This window comes from Rhipicephalus microplus, chromosome 8 (genome assembly GCF_043290135.1).
Source record: "Rhipicephalus microplus isolate Deutch F79 chromosome 8, USDA_Rmic, whole genome shotgun sequence".
In the NCBI taxonomy this organism is placed as follows: Eukaryota; Metazoa; Arthropoda; class Arachnida; order Ixodida; family Ixodidae; genus Rhipicephalus; species Rhipicephalus microplus.
In genome coordinates, this window is record NC_134707.1 from 123,445,751 (window position 1) to 123,471,729 (window position 25,979).

General features: G+C 41.9%; 1 protein-coding gene across 3 annotated transcripts in view; it reads right to left on the bottom strand.

The window, feature by feature from the left end:
• Positions 1 to 25,979, bottom strand: part of LOC119164563 (lipase member J) — a 60,151-nt gene that overhangs the window by 16,032 nt on the left and 18,140 nt on the right. For 2 of the 3 annotated variants that reach the window (XM_075872556.1, XM_075872554.1), the window contains 3 exons: positions 9,376 to 9,490; positions 8,602 to 8,752; positions 2,947 to 3,039 (listed from right to left, as the gene is read on the bottom strand). In XM_075872556.1, coding sequence (XP_075728671.1) covers positions 2,947 to 3,039; positions 8,602 to 8,752; positions 9,376 to 9,490 — 359 coding nt within the window. The remainder of the gene's footprint in view (positions 1 to 2,946; positions 3,040 to 8,601; positions 8,753 to 9,375; positions 9,491 to 25,979) is intronic. The other variant, XM_075872555.1, reaches the window with a different exon arrangement.

Below are 25,979 nucleotides of genomic sequence, written 5' to 3' on the forward strand. Positions count from 1 at the left end.
CGAAGCGTCCATTCATGCATGCGTCAATGCGTCCGATCACGTTCGAGAATGCAGACGGCGCGTGGGTGACACCGACGAGACGTGAGCCACAGAATCCGAATGTGAGCGTCTTCGACGCGCCCGCCACTCTTCTTCGTCCGTGCCCCACCACCGATCCTCCACATACAGCGACTATCCAGGTGACTGAGAGAGGCACTCGTTTTCTGCGTACCCATGTACAGCCCATGGAGCAGCCAATCGGAGAGTGGCGGTACACCACCATCTAGAATATTCTCACTGAACTGCAGTTTGTATGTACTTCTATGAGACAGCACCGTGTATTATACTGTTAGGGAGGTACTGCCTTTTCTTTCTCGCCTCTTCTTCTCTCGGTTACGCGTGACGCATGACAAGGTTAAACGAAGAGGAGCTTCGCCCTTAGAAATATTGCAACCTTTAGATCTCCGAAAGATGGAAAGACAATGTGGGAAAAAAATCTCAATCTATGGTTAAAGCTTAGGAATGTGTTCTTTCCAGTAACACGAACTGAATTTGTACGTGTCTAGTGGCACACCATGAAGTTCTGTTTTTTGGATTTGTTAAGTATATAAGTATGTAATCCTTTCAATGTTTGTGTAGTATTTATGAGAATGTATTTATGTAGTATTTGTGAGAATATTGTCGTTGAGTGGATGCGTCCGTCAAAGCGAATGTTCTAATTTTAAATGCGCTATATAATTAATACCATAAGAAAAAGGTAAGGTCTTTGACCAAATCGTTTCGCACCGCATGCTGCGAAACGTGCGGTTGTACGTTCGACCCACGGTGAAGGCACTTTTCTTGCTGTTTTTTGTCATCTGTTAGTGTATAATATACAACGTAATAATCATGACGGTAATACGTCAGTGGAACCGCTGTGAACCGCAAAACAAAACACTTTCATGTTACAAGCAAAAGGCCTATATAGCTGTGCCTAGGGCGACCCTTTGATGCGAGCGCGGCTAGCTTTCCTGGTTGGAATCGAGGCACTCTAACTACATCTTAAACGAATTGCCTTCTATAGATGCTAGTTTGTGTCGATGACGCGGTACTTCACTGTACCACTGAAAGACAGTGACGCAGCTTCGCAAACTTAGAGCACTGTGCATGAGAGATTTAAGTGCATTTGTAATGTCCTCGTTAATGTGCCTTGCTGGCCCTATGCGTTAAGGGCACAACACCTCTCTTCACGGATTGCGAGGTGGGGGGTTTGATTTCGGATGATGAAACCAATGGTTGTAGATTTTTACAGACTTGCTCTTTTTGCGTGCAGCTTGTCGGGCGGTGACTGCCATCGTTTACGCAGTGTTGCCAGTGTGTACACTTCTGAGGTCGCCGGTCAAGGTCGACTTCAACAATTTCCACCCAAGGCATGTTACAAGGTGTCTGTTTTCGGTACCCGTGCGCTCGCATGCTCGAAGTAGCCTCCAAGGATGGGAAATGAAGAGAAAAGTGTGGCGTCGTAACTGCCTCTGTCGCGTCACCTCAACGCCACACGGGGGATATGTAGTGGTGGAGAGAAAGGAATGTGAAAGAGAGAAGAAAAGAGGAGGCTGTCGGTGGTGTTTGGTCTGTCCGCACGCGAACTCGCACCGCCTCCGAGCCGGGAGGAGAAAAAAACCACCACGCAGGGCGGCAGGGCGACGAGCATCCTTGCGACTTCGTCTACTTCGTTCTTGTCGCTTCGTAGGCACGGCAGCACGTGACAAGATCCTTATGATGAGTGTTAAGCACGGGTACCGATATTCTCCCAAGCCCCCTCACCTTCCTGCTCCAAATGCCATCGAAGAATACTTGATAGCTCCACGTCTGCTATTTGGGATCGTTAGGCATTTGACTCACTGCAGCGGCCAGTATGGTCTGGATAGACAGCTGGTTAACGCACTGATCAACGTGGCCAACACCGTGCAGCAACGACCGAGGAACGTGCTGCTATGCCTTAGAATCCAAACACTTCATGGATTCCGCAAATGCAACCAGCGTCAAAACCGACGAGCGAGCCAGGCTGACGCAAGCACTGACATCTCTTGCGGTGTCTAACGCAACGAGTGGCAGGCCGTCTAATCCACGGGTCCTATTCCAGCCCGTCACCGGTTCCTGATTGGAAGATTTGACTTACTGGCTTATGCAAGGGATCCTCAGGGCCTATAAAAGAACCAAGTGGCATGAAGATAGAGAGTGTCCGAAGAAATCCTGGCTCATCGTCGCACCTCAGTGCTAGCTCCTCAAGCGGTCGGCCCCACTGCCGGATATGTAACGCCTCTGTTTATTCTGTGTATTAATGTTGCCTTAACTCATCGTCGCCTTGACGACTCCATCTATGAGCTCCGTGGAGATGCAGCCGCGAGCTCAGACACGCGTTAAGCAACAGTGCCCAACACCGCTGCCTCCAACGTACACATGACGCGCCGGCCCGTTAAAACAAAAATGGTCTCGTCAAGGAACGTCCCCGTGCACCTCCAAGCAAGCTCCTCTAACGACATTCACTTTGTAGACGTGGCGGTGATTTTTTTCTCATTTGCTTGTGTGTGCATTTTAATAAAACCATATTTCTGACTGAGATACACTTGCTAAGTCTTGGTGAACCAAGGCAAAAAATACTTCCATGCTTCCAAAAATCTTTCCTGTCAGCGCCTCTTCGAAGATATCGAGTATTTCTGATCGGCCATGTTGATCGAGTGGCTAAGGTACTCGGCTGCTGACCCGCAGGTCACGGAATTGAATTCCAGCAGCGGCGGCCACATTTTCGATAGAGGCAAGAATCCTTAAGGCACGTGTGCTAAGACTTAAGTCCACGTTAAAGAACCCCAGATGTTAGAAATTGCCGGAGCCTTTCACTAGGGCATTTCTCATAATGATAGGGTGGTTTGTGACGTTAAACCTAAATATTTCTTGTAAATATTGAATGTTTCTGGAATATTCACTCACCGTGAGAAACGGAGACCAAGACGTAATACGCCTAGCGGGGCTTCTCAGGTAAGTCACGTTGCCGATAGGCGCCAAGGCCAAAAGCAGTCGAATCTGCGATATAGTATTTTTCCCCTTCAGGTAAGCCACCCAATGGACACAAGTAGCCACACCTTAATAAAATTTGTTAGCGGACCTGGTAGTGCATAGGTGTCGGCAAAGTATAGAATGCAGAATGACATAACCCGAGATTAATTGTTTCCAAAAAATATGCAACAGCTCTTAGCGTATGTGACTGGAGTAAAATACAAATATATTAAAAAATCTCCCGGCGCTCCATGACATAAAAGCACAAAAAAAACCCTGTATCTTGTACCTTGCATATTACGTGCACTGTGTTTCACAAACAAGGCATCCATTTCATTGACTCGGACCAACGACTCCTCTCACTTATTTTTCTTTCCAGACAGGCTTGAGCACTTAAACGATGGTTTAGATTTAGGTGGATAGATAGAAGAATGGAAATAGCGTCTCTTTTGAAATGCGGCGGTGGCCTGTGAGCACTGAATTAAATGTCTGACTACATGTAAGGTTTTGATGGTTTCGATTGATTATTTTTTTTAATTATCTGCCATTGATTCATAGGTAACGTTTATTACATGTTTGCTACAGTTATTGTGCGTCTAGCCTATTTCATATTTGTTCTTTATCTCTACTTTAACAACAGAAACGTCAAAATATACTTTCGCTGACGCCTAACATGAACACTAATATTTCATGGGCATTGTGTAAAAACACGGACTCTTCATCAATGCATGCAGCCTAAAATATATCAGGTGCGTATGTTCGCTTTCCAGCAGTACATGTTCTGTCATTTGTTTGTTTTGTATGTATCATGAAATACATGACACATTCCCACTCTGAGGGATTGGCGAAACAAAAAGCGTGAAGTATTCTATGCATGGTAACTTCACCATTGCTTATAAAATCACTGATGTACGAGAAGGAAGATATTATCGAGAAAAAAAGATCCAGAGAGTTAGAGTTAGAAATTAAAACAAAAAAGTGAAAAATAACCAGTAATATAAAACAGATAATTTGATTTTCGGAGCCAAGCAGCTCCAGCTTAGTTTGCCAGAACCAATTAATTTGGAATGTATGTCTCATATTTATTCGTATTTCAGAAAAGAAATTGCTTCGCACTCCTTTTTTTCAAGTATTTGTTAACATGGGCATTATATTGTAATTAGTTTAGTGACTTGAATAAAATTACACACCGCATCGAATACACCTCTGTGGCAATGTCCCAAAACAAAGACATCAAAATTGAGAACAGTTTCTGGGGTTAAACTTAAACCTAGATTCACAAACGGAATAGCTAATAGTCATTTCCTATTTACTATAGGTAGTTTCAATGTGATATAAAACAATGTTCAACAGTTTCTGATTATCCGCAGGACGAACAAAGGGGGAAAAGCGTCTAAGCTGCTCTCTGTAAATAAAGATTTATTGGAGGGACACGGCACCGGAATCTGGAAATAATAAGTTCCAAGTTTTTTTCGACTGACTTCACAGGGTTTCCATGAGAATTTGAAGGTCTTATGAACTGTCCATTGTCATATTTTCCTCTCTATCTGTAAAAATAGCGTTTCTTCTAGATCTTCTTCATTAAGGTAAATCTTTTCACAACAGCGCGTTCCATAGCCACCCGGCTTCGCGAAAACAAAAAAAGAAAGAAGTGAAGTCCCTCCTTATTTGCCTTTCGGTATGGCTACTCAGAGCACGTTTTTCTTTTTTGCTGCTGCTGTCTAATGAATCTTCAGAGAGTCCTGGACTTTGTGCCGTAAGCATTTAACGTGGTTGCGTTAAAGAGCTCAATCGGCATAAATGGCGGCGTCGGCGTAAGGGCCGTTAGTTGTAACCGAAAAGTTATCACTTACGCGTGCCGTGAAATCAAGAAAAATGCAAGCAAAGTAAAAAAATAAAAATCTCCGGATTTGCTTGGAGATCGAACCGGGGTCATTTACGTCACAAATGGGTCTTCAGCCCCACAGCCACGGGTAAGCTTGTGCATTTGATCAAAGTAACTTCACCGGCTTGGACATTTACTGAAAGTAACTCATGTTTAGCAAACACACACGTCCTGTATGCATGCGTCACAATACAACACAAAATATTGCAGTTTTAATGCATAGTCAAATAGTACATTGGCATCGTGTGGTAGAAGATGCTGTTATCATAATGACTTCATGGTTTAAAGGTTGTCACCTACTACAGGAGGTACGCACGTTACTGCGCCTATTCTCTTCAGACCATTCGAAAGATGCGCAACAAGCTCGAAAAAACTTTACGTGCGAAGTGTCCCAAGTCCCCACTAGGCACATACTATCCCTTTCAACCCTTAAAGGCGAAGCCTAAAGATTCCCTAGTTTTTTGTTACCACAACGCTAACACACATGGTGCCCGGTAGCTGTTAAACCTCCTAGCGTTTTTCTATCTGTGCGCGGTGAGTCAACGGTGCCTCCAGAACTCCATTTTAGTCGCTGGCGGTTCGTGATTTTCGAGTTTCAGTGTCGACTTAAGAGTGGATACATGCGAACAAGCCCTCTTATAGTACTTCTTTGAGTCAAAAGTGCAAGAGGAAAGAGCTGCTCGGAAAAACAGAATCCAGAGGGTTGGCAGAAACAGATTTCCTTCGATGGGACAGGCCTCTTGTGAGGGTCCTCCTTTGAGGCCAAAATTCTTTGGAACTGAATGGAGTCACCATAGAAACTGGGATAAGATGTCCCCCTAACAACAAGGGCAATAGCATCCCTGGATGGGCATGTTTATTGCCGGAGAAAAAGTGAAAAAAAATGGGTGGATATGAAAATACTAGAATGACACATCTGTGGTGCGTGTGTTTTCTAGGTGCAGAAACATCTAGCATCATATGCTCTAAACTTACTAAATAACTTAATTACAAAAAAAAAAACTGTTTCATTGACCATTACACGCAAAAAGGCCCCGTTGAAGCACACGTACCAAATAAATAATCATAGTCGAGCTGAAGTATCATGCTTCAAATATTTAGGAGTTTTAATCACATCCGTTCTGAAATGGAGCGAGCACGTCACGTACATTCAGAAAAAGGCAATGCGAAAACTGGGATACTTAAGGAGAATGTTACCGAAAGCTTCTCAGGATACCAAACTGCTAGCTTACAAAACTTACATCAGACCACTATTAGAATATGCTTCAATCATCTGGGACCCATACACTCTAGTTAATACCAATAAGCTTGAGAGCATACAAAGAAAAGCCGCGCGATTTGTTTACAGTTCATACAGCTGGAAAACGTCTCCTACGAGTCTTCTCCGCAGGGCCGGTTTGGAAAGCCTTGCGGTAAGACGTTATCATGATCGGCTAAAATTTTTTTATTTGATGTATAACGATAGACTTCAAATTGACAAGGAAGCATACATCCAGCCGAGCATTTGCCGCCCAACACGATCCAATCGCCCAATGAAAGTCGCTGAATTTTCGTGTAAAACAAACGTCTTCAAAAATTCCTTTTTTCCCCGTACGTGCCATGAGTGGAATCTGTTACCTGCTAATGTTGTGCAATGTTCTGATGTCTCATCCTTTCTTCGTGCCCTGTTGCATTCGGCATGATTTAGTGTTCAATAGTAGTTGTTATCCTACCGATTGCACTTGTACAGTTTTTTTTTTCGGTTCAAAGTATATTCCAGTTCCGGTTTTTTTTTTCCGGTTTAAAGTGTACCCTTAGAAGTGTATTGTTATGCTTGTATGTTATCCTGTTTTCTTCTTTTGTATCGCCCACACCTGCTCAAAGCCTGGCACCCAGGCTAGCAGTAACCTGTAAATAAATAAATAAATAAATAAATAAATAAATAAATAAATAAATAAATAAATAAATAAATAAATAAATAAATAAATAAATAAATAAATAAATAAATAAATAAATAAACTTCTGCGGAACGATACTTTTATTTGATCATTTCACATATTTTACATTTATAATTATTGAGGAATAAAAGAAAGGAGAGAATATTAGAAGAGCTAACAACCTGGAAAAAATAGGAAAAAGGACGAACGAAAGGAGAAAAGGAAATGAAATGAAAAGAATTAAACACAAAGAAATAAAGAACAAAAATTGATGACAAGCAAAAAGGGAATAAAAAAGAAAGACAACAAAAGTATTCATATATACGCAAAAGGTATTCCTCTAAAATAAAAAGAAAATAGAGAGAGGGAAAGATTCGGAATAATGTGATGATACAATAGGTGTATGTATACATACTAAATTTATCTGCATTGTTATGAACACCTTAACGCATATCAGAGAACGTATATAGGTATATATATGTATGTGTATTGATGCTCATGTGAGCGTACATATTTATGGAAGAAATCTCGGGGGTTGGTATGGGAGAGGACGAGAGGGGCGTCAAACATAAAAAAAGGAGGACAAAGAGTGAACTGAAGAAATGAGGAGGCCCAAGGCAGTTGATGCCAGCCCAGACGGTGATGCACAGAAAGTAGAGCGAAGGACATGGAAGGAAAAGACAAGGAAAATGGAGGATTCGGCATGAAAGATGGAGGATTGAAATCAAAATAAAGAAAAAAAGAACAAGAGAAAAAAAGATTGTGTTTGTAAGTCAGGACTTCATAGGTCAAGACCGAGTCCTAATATTAATTTTTGTATTCTGTTTTATGGTTTTTAGAAGATGTCACCGAGCTCCTCGTTCGTTCCCTTGCGGGGGGGGGGGGGGGTTTGGCAACAGTGGTAGTGCTCTATACTTTTCTTTTTTCTTGTTTCTCTCTCTCTTTCTTCTTATTCTAAATGATGATTTGACACTTGTTCTATTCATCTTATTTATCTGGAAAGCTTACTTCGGCGCAGCAGACAGGGCACTGTTTGTTCTTTTACTTTTATTACTTTAGAAATAAAGTTTGCCCACACAAACCAGTGATGTTCCGTGCAGGGCACTTTTCCTTTTTTGAGGAATTTTCACGTCATTTTGAGCCAATGCGAAAAAAAGGAATCTCCGTGATATTACAGGGGATTTCCGGAATAGGTAAATTCCCCTATAATCCTGTGCTACCGACAGGACAGATAATTAGCGGTCACAGGGTGCCTTCATCTGCTGTAATTGATTCTGACGCATGCACCAGGCAAGGATAGCCTTTGAGATTAGTCTTTAATAGTTACGCGGAGTGATTTATATTTCACTAGTGGTGTTAGACTTGAAACCCACAATGTTCAGTGTACTAAGAGTATATGAAATAATAAAGTGATGCTTTTGTCTTGCGGCAGTGGATGGGCTAGTCATCAATTCAACAGTCGTCAGTCAGTGAGACAGGTGTAAATATAGTGTGTGCGTGGATGGGGGCGGAAATTAGTAGTGTTATCCAGGGAATTTTGCTGGAAATTTTGCGAACGTTTGCAGGGATAAATCCCTGAAACAGAGAGTGTTCATGTCATTTATTGGGAATTTTTCGGTATAGTATGGAACATCACTGACAGAAACAAGCCTCTAAATGTGGATGCCTTTTACATTCACTGAACAAGGAGAATACGGAGCAGTAAGGGGCCATATTTTTTTCTTGGCGTTTCTTGTGGTATTCCATTCAGAAATAAATCAAAACCTTCGAACAGAAAGGTGCGGTAACCTTGTCGTTGTACTCCGGCATCTCCGACAGCGTGACCCAGGCGGCCGCGTTGCCCTGCGAGAATCCCACGTAAAAAAGCTCGCTCCATCCGGTCCAGGCGAGAACGTAGTCGACCAGCGCCGGGATGTCGTAGAGGCCCACTTCATCGAGCCTGAAAATAAAGGGTGAACATCGCTGTCATTGGACCGATTGCCCACGAATAGCTCCTGTCAATGGCATAACTCGGCGAACTCACTCCTGAGTAAACGCAATCGAACTCACTCAAACTCATGTCGAGCCGTGGGTTTGAGACAGAGTGAGCGCGAGTCCAAATGAGCAATATTTTGGTGAGCTGGAGCCAGAGTGCGAATGATTGTAGAAAATGTTTGTGTCCGAATCAGAGTGCCTGTGGTTCAAGAAGTTTAAGTTGTGTCCGAGTGAGCCCTAGGTGCGTAATATAATTTATGCGTGAGTCTGAGTGAGTTTCACAATTTCTGTGGACTTTTGATCGATGGTTTATGAAGCGCGGCTTGACTACTCTCCCCATAATAGGAGTGCTAGCGTGATCTTTTAGACCAATATTTCTGGTTAAGTAGTTAAATGGCAAGGTATTAAAAATGAGAAAATCTCCCTCAAGATAAAAATAAATTTGCAGTGTTTAACACTCTTTGGCGTATCTCTTTGTGGCATAAAGTATTTAACTCTGACACAGAACGTCGGCAAAAGTGAGTTAGGGAGCAGTCTTCAAAAGACAGCTTGCTGTTGTACCTTCAAATGCGTGATGGTATAAATTACCCGAAGTTCCAATATTCCGTATCTTTCTCCGTGAGATGAAGGTGTTGCCGAGCATACGGCGTTCCTCGAAGGTTGGCCAGCCACACATCGTATCCGGCATCGGCTAGGAGAAAGCCTGCGTGAGAGAGAGAGAAATAAATAAAAGGAAGAAACAGGGAGGTTAACCTAGAAAAACTGGTTTGCTACCCTGTACGGGGGTGGGGAAAAAGGTCGGACAGAGGATAGAGATACAGGGATATAAAATAAATTAGAGAAAAAATTCACATGCGCACTCAATCAGAGAGTTCCGATCACAGTCGTTTGGACAGACTGGTTGAATGCAAGAAGCGCAGGAGCACCTTCACAGCCTTCTTCTGCGACATGAAGTCCTGTCGGTAGCACAGGATTATTTTTTCCGAAATAGTCTGGTTGTCCAGTTCATCTAGTGCATTGCAGAGTGACTGTCTCTGCGAGCAGTATTGTGGGCATTCACACAGAATGTGCCAAGTTGTTTCGTCACTGCCGCAATGGTCGCATGCAGCAGTGTCAGCCATTCCTATGCAGAACGCGTACGCATTGGTAAATGCGACGCCCAACCATAATCTGAAGAGCATAGTAGCGTCTCGTCGGCGTAATTGCGGAGAAATTCAAGGAAGAACTGGGTTTGAGGTGCATAACCGTGCATGGATGAAATGTGACTCGTTCCATTGTGACCTGATATACGCTTGTGAGCAAGCATGCGGAGTTTCCGTGCAGCGTCAGTTCTGGAGAGCGGAATTGATATTTGATCACTTTCAGTATGGGAAGAACGGGCAGCTTGATCAGCCCGCTCATTGCCAATTAGTCTACAATAACTTGGAAGCCATTAAAAGGCTATTTCATGTCCTTTCTCAATAAATTGGTGAGTTATTTCTGCAATCTCAAATACCAGCTGTTCGTACGAGCCGTGGCGTAAAGGTGATAGAAGGGATTGCAGTGCCGCCTTTGAGAGAGTTCGCATATCACACGGGAATGCCTGGGTCACAGTCAAACGAAATAATGCCACCTCAGTGGATCATAGTTATAGCGCTTTCTGGCACCTAGGATTGCCCCGGGATACCGTGGTTTTGGCACGCTAAACCCAACAGTTTTCATGAACATAGAGGGGTTCGCAAGCATCTGCCGTTTGCTGGCCGCTATGTGTGTTCACCTTAAACACAACCTACGAAATTTTTTTAAGTGTCTTTTAGAGCAGTGTTAGCCGGCGTTTGATGGTTGTGGCCTCTTGGTTATTGATGTTTTCGTCGTATCGAATTATTCCAATGAATTCCTCGCGACTTGGCTACAGCTTTTTCTCACATGTAAAAAGATTCTGTTTCTAGAGAGTTGAAAATAAACTGATCACCGAGATTCTACCGATAAATCGAGAGAGCTAGGTTCCCACATAGAGCGAGTACATTTGTTTAGCTCACTTCATCAAAGGCAAGTAAATCTCAATGCATGCTCAAATGGCCCAAAAGCGATGCTCTGACGTTAGCTGTATGTCCTTAAATACAAAGAACACAAAAGAGTGGCTACTTGGGCTGGTTGGTATTGCAATTTCTTCCAAAATACAAGGAACACGTCGGTAACCATCTTCTTCCACCCATTTCTGCGATGACGCTTGAAGTGGGTAGCAAAACATTAAAGCTGGCTGACATCAAAAATCTATCGCAAAGGATTTTCTTGTTGCTGGAGCCTCATCAGTAATATTTTGTATTTGAAGCAAGACTAGGAACACCAAATCAGCTGCGCTTAGCATCAGTCTCTGCACAATGTACAACGCGGTGTCCGTGTTTTGTGAACCATCGAGATGACGTCGTCGCATTTGCTTTTTATGTGAGCGATGCCGCATAACTGGTGCATCAGTGAAATGACTCGTAGTTTGTCTCGTGGCCCCCAATGGACGTCGCACTGTGTGTGATTCAACTTTTGGCGGTAGTGTGCACTGAAGATGCAGGCGGGTTCGTGCAGCTTGTTTCATGAATGCTGTATTCGTTAGCAAACCGTATAGTAGTTCGCCTGATTCCGGCCCATTTGATATCATCATATAATGGGTGTGCTTTATATTATCTCAGCCACATCTAACATTGTGAATTGCGATCAGTTTGAATTGGTGCTGATATCCATGGAAAGTACCCGCTATCAAAGAGTGAATTAATTGGCGTTTTAAGGTGATGTGTGCCTAAACCAAACTGCAAAAGTACTTTTGTGGCTGCGTCAGTAGGCAGGTATTTAGCCCCGGCCGAAAATCTCAATCGCACAACTTCTCCATCCAGTGGATCAGGACACTCTTTCCCCTGGTTACTGCAGTTTAGTTCTCGTGCCTCAGCCATGCGACGTCATCGAGACCCTTCACGTAGTCGCTACCCGTCGCTGTGAACAGTTATGATGGAATGATACAGCAATAATAGAACAAAAAAACTTAAACACACTACGCAAACGCAACCACGACCCTTGGAAGGCTATTGCCGGAAGTTCCGCATCAGAAGTCGTCTTGGGCACTGTGCGGCTCACGGCTGTTCATTTGCAATCAGCCAAACCGTCTGTCAAGAAATATGACTAATACATTTATTTAAAACCTATTAATAATTGTTTACACACGCTTCATCAGGACCTTCTTTTATTTGTTGTCTAAAGCACTAAGTCTACATCACCCTCCCCCCCCCCCCCCCCCCATTTTTTTGCACGAGTGACTCTACACGATTCGCCTCAAAGGCATTGTACAACTAGTGAGAGCTCATGAACCCGTATAATGATCAAGGCCGTGAGCTGCCTGAAAAACGTTGAATGGATCAAAGTTCAGTGCCTAAATAAATCCCGGAAGTAATTTGGGGAGAGAAACGCCTCTCCAACAAGAGGTAACAGCCATTATTCTAAAAATTACCACAAGGAAAGTAGGAAACTTCGCGAGGGAAATCCGTGGCCATATCTACCCGTAGACAGTTGACTCGAGCTCTTGCACCACACGTACTCCAGCTGTAATGGCGAGTGCTGATGGTTACGCTTTGATGGAGAACAGAATATATAAAGAGCAATCTGGATGTTCACTATGACGAAATTTAATCGACTACGCAGAAGCATGGTCTTCTAAAAAATTTCCAGGGAGCTTTTTCACAACTTGACTGCCACTTACATAATGTAGAGATTCTTAGGATTAATTCTCTTCTCTCTCCCACATTTATGGACAAGTTACAACCATGAATAGTATATAATTTTTCAAATCTCGTACGTCCAAAACTTTCATGACTGCTTTCACGGTGTTTTGTTCTCGAAGAATTGACACAGTAACTATGAGCTTATATACGAGGCAGTTTTAGTAGTAATGTATATGTTACTTTGCCTATACCTGCCAACAAAAACGTGCATTATATTCCGGAATAGTTTTGTAGGTTATTCCATTGCTTCTAGAGGTGCAGTTCAGCATCAGTTCCAGAAGTGCAGTTTGGATCAGGCGTGCCGATCTGTCTATCAATGTTCTGAATGGCGAATCTGTATGGCTCGATACGAAAACTTCTTTCCTCACATTTCAGAAAAGAAAAGAACAATCACTGACACGGTTTACCACTCACCGTCTTCATCAATCAAAGAATTTTGCATGGGATTATCGAAAATGCTAGACAAAATTTCAGGACAAAATAAGAATGCTCTCATTTTAGGTGATTTCAACATTGACTTATTACACATCAAAAATCCTCGAATAGTACAGCTAGACTTCTGTAGTCTAGCTGTACTATTCGTCTGTGAAGTCTAGCTGTACTTCTCGAGGAGCTAGAGGGTGTTAAATGGGATATAATAGGGCTCAGTAAGGTCAGGAGGACAGATGAGGCCTATACTGTGCTACAGAATGGGCACGTCCTTTGCTATCGGGGCTTGGCAGACAGAAGAGAACTGGGAGTGGGGTTCCTAATTCACAGAAACATAGCTGGCAACATAGAGGAATACTATAGCATTAATGAAAGGGTGGTAGGTATCGTAATTAAACTGAATAAAAGATACAAGATGAAGGTAGTACAGGCTTACGCACCTACATCCAGCCATGATGACGCTTCAGTTGAAAGCTTCTATGAAGACGTGGAATCGGCAACGAGTAAGGTAAAAACACAGTATACTATAGTGATGGGCGACTTTAATGCAAAGGTAGGGAAGAAGCAGGCTGGAGACCAGGCAGTAGGAGATTATGGCATCGGTACTAGAAACGCCAGAGGAGAGCTACTAGTAGAATTCGCAGAACGCAATAATTTACGGATTTTGAATACCTTCTACCGAAAACGAGAAAACCGCAAGTGGACTTGGAGGAGCCCTAATGGCGAAATTAAGAACGAAATAGACTTTATAATGACTGCACACCCAGGAATCGTGCAGGATGAGGAAGTGGTTGGCAAGGTACGATGCAGTGACCATAGAATGGTACGGTCTCGAATTCGCCTGGACTTGAAGAAGGAACGACAGGAACTGATACGCAAGAAGCCAATCAACGAGCTAGCCCTGAGAGGGAAAGTACAGGAATTCAGAGTGTCGCTGCAGAACAGGTACTCGGCTCTTAATGAAGAAACCAACCTTAGCCTAGATACAATGAATGATAATCTGACGAGTAGCACTACGGAGTGTGCAGTGGAAGCTGGAGGCAGAGTAGTTAGACAGGACACTGGCAAGCTTTCCCAGGAAACGAAGAACCTCATTCAGAAGCGTCAAATCATGAAAGTGTCAAGTACAACAGACAAAATAGAACTGGCAGAGCTTTCGAAGTTGATTAATAGACGTAAAGTATGCGATGTAAGAAGGTATAACATGGAGAGAATTGAACACGCTCTGAAAAACGGAGGAAGCGTCAAAGCAGTGAAGAAGAAACTTTGGATAGGCAAAAGTCGGATGTATGCACTAAGGGACAAAGAAGGCAAAATAACTACCAATATGGATAGGATAGTTAAAATAGCGGAGGAGTTTTACAGAGATCTGTACAGTAGCCGAGACAACCACGACCTTAATACTATAAGAACTAGCAGTAACCCAGATGTCACCCCACCAGTAAGGATAGAAGAAGTCAGAAAAGCTTTGGAGAGCATGCAAAGAGGCAAAGCTGCTGGTTAGGACCAGGTAACATCAGATCTGCTGAAAGATGGAGGACAGATTGTGTTAGAAAAACTAGCCACCCTGTTTACGAGGTGTCTCCTGACGGGAAGGGTACCAGAGTCTTGGAAGAACGCTAACATCATCTTAATACGTAAGAAAGGAGATGACAAGGACTTGAAGAATTACAAGCCGATCAGCTTGCTCTCTGTAGTATACAAGCTATTTACAAAAGTAATTGCTAACAGAGTAAAGAAAACATTAGAATTCAGTCAACCAAAGGAACAAGCAGGAGTTCGAACAGGCTACTCAACAATTGACCACATTCATACTATCAATCAGGTAATAGAGAAATGCTCAGAATATAACCAACCACTATACATAGCCTTCATAGACTACGAGAAGGCGTTCGATTCAGTAGGACTATCAGCAGTCATGCAGACGTTGCGGAATCAGGGCGTCGATTAAGTGCATATAAACATCCTGAAAGAAATCTACTGGGGATCAATTGCTACCATAGTGCTTCATAAAGGAAGCATCAGAGTAACAATCAAGATATGTGTAAGGCAAGGAGATACAGTCTTTCTAATGCTATTTACCGCGTGCTTACAGGAAGTTTTCAGGGGCCTAGAATGGGAGAGCTTGAGGATAATAGTTAATGGAGATTACCTTAGTAACCTGCGTTTTGCCGATTGCATTGCTAAGTAACCCAGGGGACGAATTGCAACTCATAATTACGGAGTTAGACAAGAAGAGCAGAAAGGTGGGTCTTAAAATTAATCTGCAGAAAACGAAAGTAATGTACAACAAGCACGGAAAGGAGCAGCGCTTCGAGATAGGTAATAGTGCACTTGAAGTTGTAAAAGACTATGTCTACTTAGGGCAGGTAATAACCGCTGAGCCTAACCACGAGATGGAAGTAACTAGAAGAATAAGAATGGAGTGGAGCACATTCGGCAAGCCCTCTCAAATTATGACAGGTAGATTGCCACTATCCCACAAGAGAAAGGTATATAACAGCTGTATCTTGCCGGTACTTAGCTACGGAGCAGAAACCTGGAGACTTACAAAGAGGGTTCAGCTTAAATTGAGGACGACGCAGCGAGCAATGGAAAGAATAATGGTAGGTGCAACCTTAAGAGACAAGAAGAGAGCAGAGTGGATTAGGGGACAAACGGGGGTTAAGGATATCATAGTTGAAATAAAGAAGAGGAAATGGACATGGGCCGGGCATGTAGCGCGTAGACAGGATAACCGCTGGTCATTAAGGGTAACTAACTGGATTCGCAGAGAAGGGAAGCGGGTTAGGGGGAGACAGAAGGTTAGGTGGGCAGATGAGATTAAGAAGTTTGCGGGTATAAATTGGCAGCAGCAAGCACAGGACCGGGTTAACTGGCGGAACATGGGAGAGGCCTTTGTCCTGCAGTGGACGTAGTCAGGCTGATGATGATGATGATGATGACATCAAACATCTCTTTGTTGTGGACTTCACTGGCTGTTTTGAGGGTTTCGGCTTTGAGCCATTGATTAATGCCCCTACCCGTTCAAGGCAAGGTTCAAGTTCTATATTTTATTATATAATTTCCAATACCGACATGCATCCCTCATTCGAAAATTCTTCAAGTAGATATTACTGATCACTATCCAAACTTTTTTTATTTTGATTTACCTTGCAGTCTTCTCAAAAGAGAGGTACATGGGACGAATTTCAATCTATCCGACTTTGTAGAGTTAATAGAGCGCACTGATTTTTCTAACTTCTTATGCTTCTCCGATGCAAACATTGCGTGAGTTTGCCCTGAATATAATAAAAGCGGTAAAAGTTTGCTTTTTACTAATCGATATGGTGCACCACTTTGCTCTTGGGTGTCAGTGGCTCTCTTAGATTCCCTTCGCAAGAAAGATAATCTATATCGAAAAACAAAGAGGAAGCCGTTCAACACCCGACTTAAAAAAAAAAAAAACGTTACGAGACTATTTCTGCGCCGTTAGACGGTGCCCTATACCAAGAAAATAAAGATATCTTGAACGGAAAATCGGCGCATGCACGCATGCACAAGCTTTAAACAGAAATAAAATATAAATAATTATTTCTTAAATCGTGATAAGAAGACCGCTGCCATCAAGACTGTCGCTATCGACAACATAATAGTACGAAATCCCGAAGAGGTAAGTAACTAATATTGTAATTTTTTTTTGGTCTTAAGAAACTATCATAAGTCCCCGAGTGCCACAGCTGAAAAGGCAACCCCAATCTTGCTCCTCACGCCCTTGCACAACTGACGAAGTGCTAACGGTCATATAACGGCTGAAGAATACAGGAGCTGGCCTCGGCAACATACACTCAATACATATCAAATGTGTCAAGCACGTTGCAGCTGAAGCTATCTGTCATATAGTCAACCTGATCTTAGACACAGGGATTTTTCCCAAACAACTAAAGGTTGCTAGAGTAATTTCTATACTAAAGAAGGGTGATCCGGCATTAGTAGAAAATTACAGACAAGTTACTATACTCCAATGTTTCTGCAAAATAGAAGAAAAGTTAATCCAAGTTAATATGTTGAACTACTTTGCAAAATTTAATGTACTGTCTTCATCACAGTTGGGGTTCCGCGCAGGTCTTTCAAAAGAACACGCTGTGATTAGCTTTATTGACTGGATCCGAACCAATTTGGACAGGGGATTATTAGCCGGCTCAGTGGTCATAGATTAAAAAACAAGCCTTTGACAGTACTAACCACGAAGTTTTGTTTTCCAAGTTAGAACATTACGGAATTACTGGTGCGTTTTTGGCAATTCTGAACGATTACCTTGCAAACAGATATAAAGGTGTATTTATCGATGACCCCTCCGCAGTGGCCTAGTGGGTAAGGTAATCCGCAGGTCACGGGATCGAATCCCGGCTGCGGCGGCTGCATTTCCGATGGAGGCGGAAATGCTGTAGGCTCGTGTGCTCAGATTTGGGTGCACGTTAAAGAACCCCAGGTGGTCCGAATTTCCGGAGCCCTCCACTACGGCGTCTCTCATAATCGTATGCTGCTTTTAGAACGTTAAACCCCACATATCAATTAATATTTATTGATGGCGCCTTTTCTCAACATAGGCTCATCACCTAAGGTGTACCCCACGGATCAATTCTTGTTCCGCTCTTATCTTTAACATTTATTACAATCTACTGATTTACTTATCTAGGGCCAAGTGTTTTCTGTACGCCGACGATACGATGATCGTAGCTTCTGCTTCTAACGCCACTGAGCTTTTAGATAAATTAAACTACGCAATACAGAAGCTTGAAGACTGTTGTCTTAAAAAATTATATAAGAATAAACCCTGTAAAGTCTCAGTTCGTAGTTTTCCATTCTCCTCATAAAGTAGTGACATCGGCCTTACACACACGGATAAGCAATGTTGAAATTAAACAAATAAGATATGCGAAGTTGCTGGGTGTCATTGTAAATTCCAATCTAAAATTCTATATCCATGTCGATTCGGTGGTAAAAAAAATGCCTTCGGCATAAAGACAATAATTAAAACGCGTTCAAGCTACAGCATAAAAACACTTCTATCACTTTATCCTGCCTTCATCCATACACACATAAAAAATTGTGTTACCACTTGAGGAAATACTTATTACACCCACATCTCTTGTTTACTTAGCATCCAGAAGCGCGCGCTGAAAGTTATAACTTTCTCATCCCCTCGCTCATCGTCCAGGCCCGTTTTTTTAGAATTGAGTGTACTACCTGTTGTTTGCATATACAAATCTAGCCTGATGGTCTTGCAGCACAAACTCATGAATTACCAAGTTTCTGTTGCCCTTCTAATTCATCAATTTATTAATAAGAATAAGACCAGGTTTCCTATGTCACACAATGTTTTGTTACCGAAAGTCGCAACGAATTATGGCAAGCAAACAGCTTGCTTCAGCGCACTTTTTATTTGGAATGCTCTCAACCCTAAATTGAAAACGTTATCCGTACACCAGTTTCGTTCATATTCAAAAACATACTTGCTCTCAACAATTCATTACCATATGACTCCCTTTATGCATTGCCTTTATTAATGTTATGTCTTATGATTTATTTATTTATTTTTACATACCTTCTTTCATCGTACTAATCAGTACGGTTATTGTGTTGCCAATATTGAGGTTTTTCGTGTACACATATAGATATATAAGAATTTAGATTGGTGTATATATGAGTTTCTTTATTATATCTGTGCACCTGTATTAAACATATTTCATTTGCTTACTAATTATTTTTTTGTTCAATTCTGTTAGGAGGCCCTCCCACAGTTTCTACTTTTGGGCCTCCTTCTGAAAATGTAGCACCTTCATATATCTATTCTGTTCTGCGATTTTTTCCTAATGAACTTGAAACTTGAAACTTAAAGTTGTAGCTCACTCTGAATTTTACGTTCATTACTGTCGGGATATACAGTTAGCCATGAACAAATGGGTCCAAGGAGAGAACACTTCACTATCTTGAGACCTATTGTCGGAGCAATGCTTAAGATCAAACAGACTGTGTATTTCAAAAGATTCATCAGTCCAGACAAATGGTCAGGAAGAGAGCACTCGAAAGGGACACTAATTGTGCGTTAGAGGGCTGATGAACAATGCAGTTCGATATTGCTTGTCGGCATAGAGGCTACATTTTGTGGTCACTTGTGCAAGACGAAAAGATAGCGGCGTGGACAATCGGAGACAATGTGATTGCTGCGACCGTGTTTCTTCATTGCTCCACGCTTATTCAAGCTGACGTATGAATGATGATAACCGTGGCTTAATTAGTGCATGTATACGTGTATGATTTAATGTTTCAACACACAATGTCAACATAAATTTTTGATTTGATTTGATATGTTGGGTTTGACGTCTCGAAACCACCATATGATTCTGAGAGACGACGTAGTGGAGGGCTCCGGAAATTTCGTCCACCTGAGGTTCTTTAACGTGCACCCAAATCTGAGCACATGGGCCTACAGTATTTCCGCCTCCATCGGAAATGCAGCCGCCACCACAGCCGGGATTCGATCCCGCGCCCGTGATTTGATCCCGGGTCAGCAGCCGAATACCTTAGCCACAAGACCGCCGCGGCGGGGCACACAATGTACACATCACGGGGGTTTTTCTAAGTAGGTAGCCATAAACTGTGACGTGGTTTTCGTTAAGGATTGTTGCGAGTGATGCCGCATGTGTATCATTTCAGTGTTCTTCGTATTTTTGTCCACGCGTGCTGCATAATTGCTACTAATATCACATGAACCGCTCAAAGTAAGAAGCAGAAAATTACTAAAATACAAACCACAAAGTACTAAAAATAAATTAATAAAATCACCTGAAATTTCCTTTTACTCATTACAGGATGCATTGAGTTTGCGAATGATGGTAAAACGACCTTTCAAGACATGTTGACATAAACATTCCTGTTGTACGGCAAAGGAAAGCACACTTCAGGAGAACTCTGCTTAAGTTTCGCTAATCAAACTGGTCTCAAGCATGTATTCAAAGGTTGATGGCTTAATAATATTAGAACGAAGTAGAATTTTCTTGTATAATTTTGGACAAAAAACTGGCGTACTGGTCTTATGACGCTCTTGTACCTCTTACCTACCGCGGTAAATTAGCAGTATTTGCATCATGCAGTTAAGCTAGAAGACGCGAGGTCAATTGCCGGCCGAAGCAGCCTAACTTCGATTCAGGCGAAATGTCAAAGCATTCATGTAAATAAATTTTGGCTCCGGCTACACAAAGCAAGGTCGTCAAAGTTAATTTGGAGTCATGTCACTGCGGCACCCCTGATAATCATATATACTAAGGTTTGAGGTTGGTAGGATTTATTTAATTCAATTTAAGCATGTATTTCAATCTACTCAAGGGCGCAGCTCTTCAAGCTTTTCGTTGTGCTAAGTAGTGTGAACATGGCTTATCATCCCCATAAGCCGCTATGCGCTCGCTTAATTTTATTTGACCAGTGTTGTGGAATGGGCGCCTCTATTCCATTTCGATTCTGTTCTGTGGAATTAGAACTTGCCGCCATTCAATTCCGTTCACTTCCTCGCAATAAAAAAAATGGGCTTAGTCTATTCCCACACTGGAAAAACCGGGCCGTTCAGTTCCATTCCTGTAATTTCTGAACGTAGAAATGGATAGATATGGGGAGTTTAACGTCCCAAAACAACCATATCATTATGAGAGAAGCCGCAGTGGAGGGCTCGGGAAATTTGACCACCTGGGGTTCTTTAACGTGCCCCCATATCTCAGCACACGGGCCTACGGTATTTATGCCTCCATAAAGAATGCAGCCACCGCAGCCGGGATTTGATCCCACGACCTGTGGGTCAGCAGTCGAGTACCATATTCACAAGACCAACGCGGTGGGGCGTTAATGTACGAAAAACGTCTTAACCTTCAAATGCTGGGTCAGTGCACATTGGAATTTGACATTGAAATCATGGTGTCTTATAATGCATGTGGACATGTGATTAGTTTACCAAATCGCGTTAGACAGTTGTCAGGGACACCTCTTGACACATTTAAAATTAACGTTGAGTTATAAATTACAAAATCTGGTGTTGTCTGCAGTGACCTCAGCGACCACTTGGCAATATTTACGCACGCACTGAAGAAAACTAGTAAGCGTCCTGAGAGTGTGCTCGATACTATTAGGCAATAACTGATAACAGCCTTGAATAATTTAGTGTTGCTATACGTAATATAACATCGAATGTCGTGTACTGCGCAGTAGAACCAGATACTGCATTTAAAACAGTTATTAACCATTTTAAAGTATTTCGAGGATTTCCGCATAAATGAAGTATCACGACGAAAGAAAAATTAGAAAGCCTTGGATTAACTGAACTTTTTTTCTTCATCGCATCAGTGTTAAAGACCAGCTTTACAAAGCATTTGCCAAAACTAGAGTATTTTCAGCGCTAATGGAGTACAATATTCGTTGAAAAAACTTCAACAAAAATATTAGAGCCCCTGAAGCTCAGTATTGTGCAGACATTGCCAGCGTAGCAGTGGCCGGAATGACGGTCTCAAGCGGCAGCAATTCAATGTTGTAAGTGCTGGATATAACAGTGAAATACCTGATAAATGATTTGAAACGGAACTGAAGCATGTCGTTATTCACTTGCAGATTCTTTGAATAACACTCCTCTTGCACATTTTCAGTTCAGTGGTAGTATAGATGCATTGAAGTTTCTTTCACCGCGAGGTCACGACAGTGTTTTTCTTTCTTCTGTTCATAGCCAAGAAGTTGCTCTTAAATGGCAATGTCTTGAAAGGCTCTTAAGAGCCCTCAAAACAATATTTAGAGACGACCCACAGATATTGTCTGTTAAACATGTTGTCGATATAATTCCAGCTTCACTGGCCCACTTATTTAATTTGTGCCATAAGATGTCCACTTTCTCTGTCCAAATGCAAGTCACTAAGTTCAGGCCAGTCCCTAAGAAAAGGTGATGGGAATAAAATTTCTAATTACAGACCGATATTGATACTTCCTGTATTCACCAAGGGCTTTGAAAAATTCATTTTAACACGTCTGCACAGTTTCAAATTGAGTGACAGAACGGTATGACGCCATTTATATTATTTCGAAAAAAAAATACTGCAAGGCCTGCTCGGAACGCGTGGCACTGTCACAGCGAAAGCTGGAGAATAGGCCTTTCAGAGCCTTTTTGCAACACTCTTTGTTGCTGCTGCAAACACACTTGCAAGGTATCCACTACGCCATTAACCATCGCGTAGTGGGCAGGCATTCACTAAGTTATCCTTAATCAGTTTTCGAACAAGCGCTGTACCGGCTAAGGATCTTTATGCAATTCTGTTGACTATGGCTGACGACAATAAAAAATTATGCCAGAAGGTTTTGTAATCCCCACAATCCCCATCAGTGCGTGTGTTCCACAGTTGATAGGATCAGGCATTTGTAAAGGGTTCCAGCATTTGACGACCCACTGGTTGCGCTTTTCGCAATATGTGACACATGGCTGTTGCTGTTCTAAAACGCTTTATTCCTCACATGAACACGATCCTTTTCCCAACATCAAGCCTGCCAAGCCAGTTTGCAAAGGACTTCCTAGCACCGGCTTGGCTCACTATAAAATACCGGGCTGGCATGCAGGGGACCCTCGATCGAATCCCATTGTGTCCTTGGTATTTTTTTTCTAATTTCGTGTGATAGTGGTCACGGACACTGGCGGCGGCGGCGAACAACTACGGCGCGGACGCGGCCCGAGTTGTGATCTCATAGCACCTTTCACTTAAAAAAAAAAATTAGGTTGACTGAAACTGCGCTGCTTGCACGAAACGAATTCACCCTCTGAAACTTTGAAGAAAGACGCATATAGTATTAGCCCTCTTTTTTGATTGAAGAAAGCCATTGAGAGGTTCCATCATAAAACTCTTGTGAGCAAACTTGAAAGCTAATTCCAAGACGTGCCGCTGAACTCGTGAACTTTTGTTTGTCCCATCGACGGCAATACGTTAACGTTAGTGGACACTCATCAGAAATGCTAGGTCTAGCTAAGGCATTTAGCATGGAAGTATACTGGGGCCTTTCTTGTATCATTTCTATACCAACAATATCGTCAATATTCATTATGACGTACTCCTTTCATGTTATATATGCAGATAATACCAATGCAAATTTTAGCGACAAAAGTCCTGACAAATTGACAAGGAGAGCTAATAGAATGCTTGCCGCATTGTAAAGCTGTTGAGAACTAAATGCACAAGAAAATATTGTGGTTAAAACGAAAGTGATAATTTTGCGCCGTTATGTGCGAAATGTAACATCTTGCGTTTTTCAACTTATAGCTCCTAAAACGTTAAAAATACACCAGCACTAAAATTTTTGTTTGGTTAACGGAGAAGTTGATAGAAATGTGTATGTCAACCCAGTGTGTTTAGCTGCCTCCCGTTTTGCTGGTTCCTCATACCACAATAGCTACGCTCTTTCTACTTCTAGCAAATTGCTGCATTTGCAACCTTTTTTTGAGGTCCCAAGTGAATTGTTGCCAACTTGCATGGGTATTTGGCACACACACAGCCTTAAAGAAGCTCCACATTCTACAAAATAGGCTTTACGCATAAGTTATAACACAGCCAGAAATCATTGTTCTGCACAGCTATTCCAAGCTTCCGATATCCCAAATGTTTGACACCTATAACTTACGCCTTGTTCTTATGTATAAATACGAAATAAGCAATACCATTCTAATTCTCGCTCATTTAGCAGAGTTAGCCGAATACTCTTCTTTGTATCTATTACGGCTCATGATAAATTTCGAAACAGGAACACCACGCACAGACTTCGGGGCCCAGATGCTAAGAATAACTTTTGCCGGCGTGTTAAAGATTTTATCGCAAAAAGATTTTGATATTTTTTGTTACAGTCCAGCGCTTGATGCTTTCTTTGTGAGCTGCTATCTAAAATATTAGTTTTATTTTTATTTTTGTAGTAGTGCTTTCTTTTTTTCTCTTCAAGTTTTATAACTTACTTGCTTGTACGTGTTGTGTTCTTTCGGTGATCATGAGCAATAATAATGTGTGCTCTTCTTGTGCTTATGATTACGTGCGCCAGCTTTAGTATACCGTCACTGCTTGCTGAACTGTAATCGGCTGGGAAGCTTACTCAAGCTCGCAGCAGATTTTTCATCCGTCGCTTTCTAGTTCCTCAAGTGATAAATATAATGGTTGTAGAACGACAGATTAGTTGAACAGTTTTATTCAATAAACCTGGACAGTATGTCTCTTCGCTCCCTATACACTCATTTAATTTCGCTTGACCCCGTCGTGAAATTCCAGCAGAGCATCAGTATATGAGCATACACTAAATGTACATATGCGTTTACCTGTTCATTTTGAGTTTGTTGGGGCCATTACGTTTTCTTTTCCGTATTTGGTTGTGATTGTTCATTGTCATATATTTTTTTTTTCTAAGTTAATTTGTGCATATCTTATTGATGTCGTGGAGTAGCGTTGTTACTCCTCTGAAAAAAAAAATCCAGTTACTTTATGCACCCCTACACCATTGTATTTATACCTACGCAAAGTGCCTTGGATTATTGTTAGCATGCCATGTACCTTTATTCAGTACTGCACACTGTCAAAATGTAACACAAGGGGGCCAGGTTTAGCCAAGCTCCAGTAAGGCAGCTTTTTCGCAACCCCCCTTTCTCCTTGCTGAGATTAAATAAAAAGTTTATTTGATTGATTTTGATCTAGTTAAGAATAAACCTCCTCTAAAGATGGTGTCATCTCATGCATTTGAAACTGCAAAAGTACGTTAAGAAACTGAAGGAAGTTAGCTTTATGACATATTTCGTGCATACCATCTGTTTCTTAGCTGTATGCTCATTCCCATAGGGGCATTTTTCTCGATATCTATAGTATCCATAGTATTCGCACGGTCAGCATGTTTGAAGAAATGTTGAGGTTTTAACGTTGTATAATATTAAACGTGTTAACGCAAAAATGGCAATGTAACAGAATTAGGATTTCGTTAATGGGAAAGAAACCTTCTGAATCTGCCGAGAGAAAAAATCACAAGGAATAACGGGTTAAAGGGAGGGTATGACGCCACTGTAGTTCCACACGACGGATACGAACGGCATAGGACGGTGGCTACAAGAGGAATAGAGAGACACAGTTCAGAGCAACACAGTCTATATGAGGACAGAATTGTAGTAGGCACGTTGGCTGTATATGTACGGGCTTGTAGTCAGGCAAGCCATTTTAAATATACTGTTTTATTGTAAATTGGAGGCTCTAACTTACTAATTTTTTAAGTTACAAAATCAGTGCGTAGACGAAAACGTGCTCCATCTTCAGAAAAAAGAAGATGTAATTTAATTTCCTGTCCATTCCACGCAAAGCGCGCTCAATTCTATTCCCATTCCATTCATTCAACTGTTGTCTCCACCCCTATACGGGGTTGCAAAATGTGAAATAATTTCGGGATTATCCCAATGCCGGAGTGCAACTGCGCAACACTGTATTCGGCTTCTGATTTGGTAGCGGAACAGGTGGGTGAATTTGTTCAAAGGAGAATATAAGAACTGACGGGTGAGTCTGTTACGTGACCAAAAATGGCGTAATAACTTGTCACGTGATTAAAACGTGAGTCATGTAAGGTCACCCAATAGCTCGTCACGTTGCGCACAATCACTGACATCATGTAACATATATAGTCATGTGAAGTGTAATAACTTGTTCCCGCTTTGAACTTCGAGACATTTTTGTCACGCGGATTGTTCTAGCCAAAAAGCATGGAACAGCTGGTCACGTGACTGAAATATAGGCATCATATAACAGGAGGTCACGTGATATGTCTAATAAAATATAACCATATTTAGTACTACTAGCAAAAACCTAGCATCTTTAAAAAAAGCCTTGCATTACTAGCGAAATTCAGCTAGGTTGTACATCAAGTTCGTTTAGGATTCCAGCCACTTGCCACTACTAGAACCTGCACTCTTTCTTATCGCGATCGTTGACCAACTGATGATGTCAATGA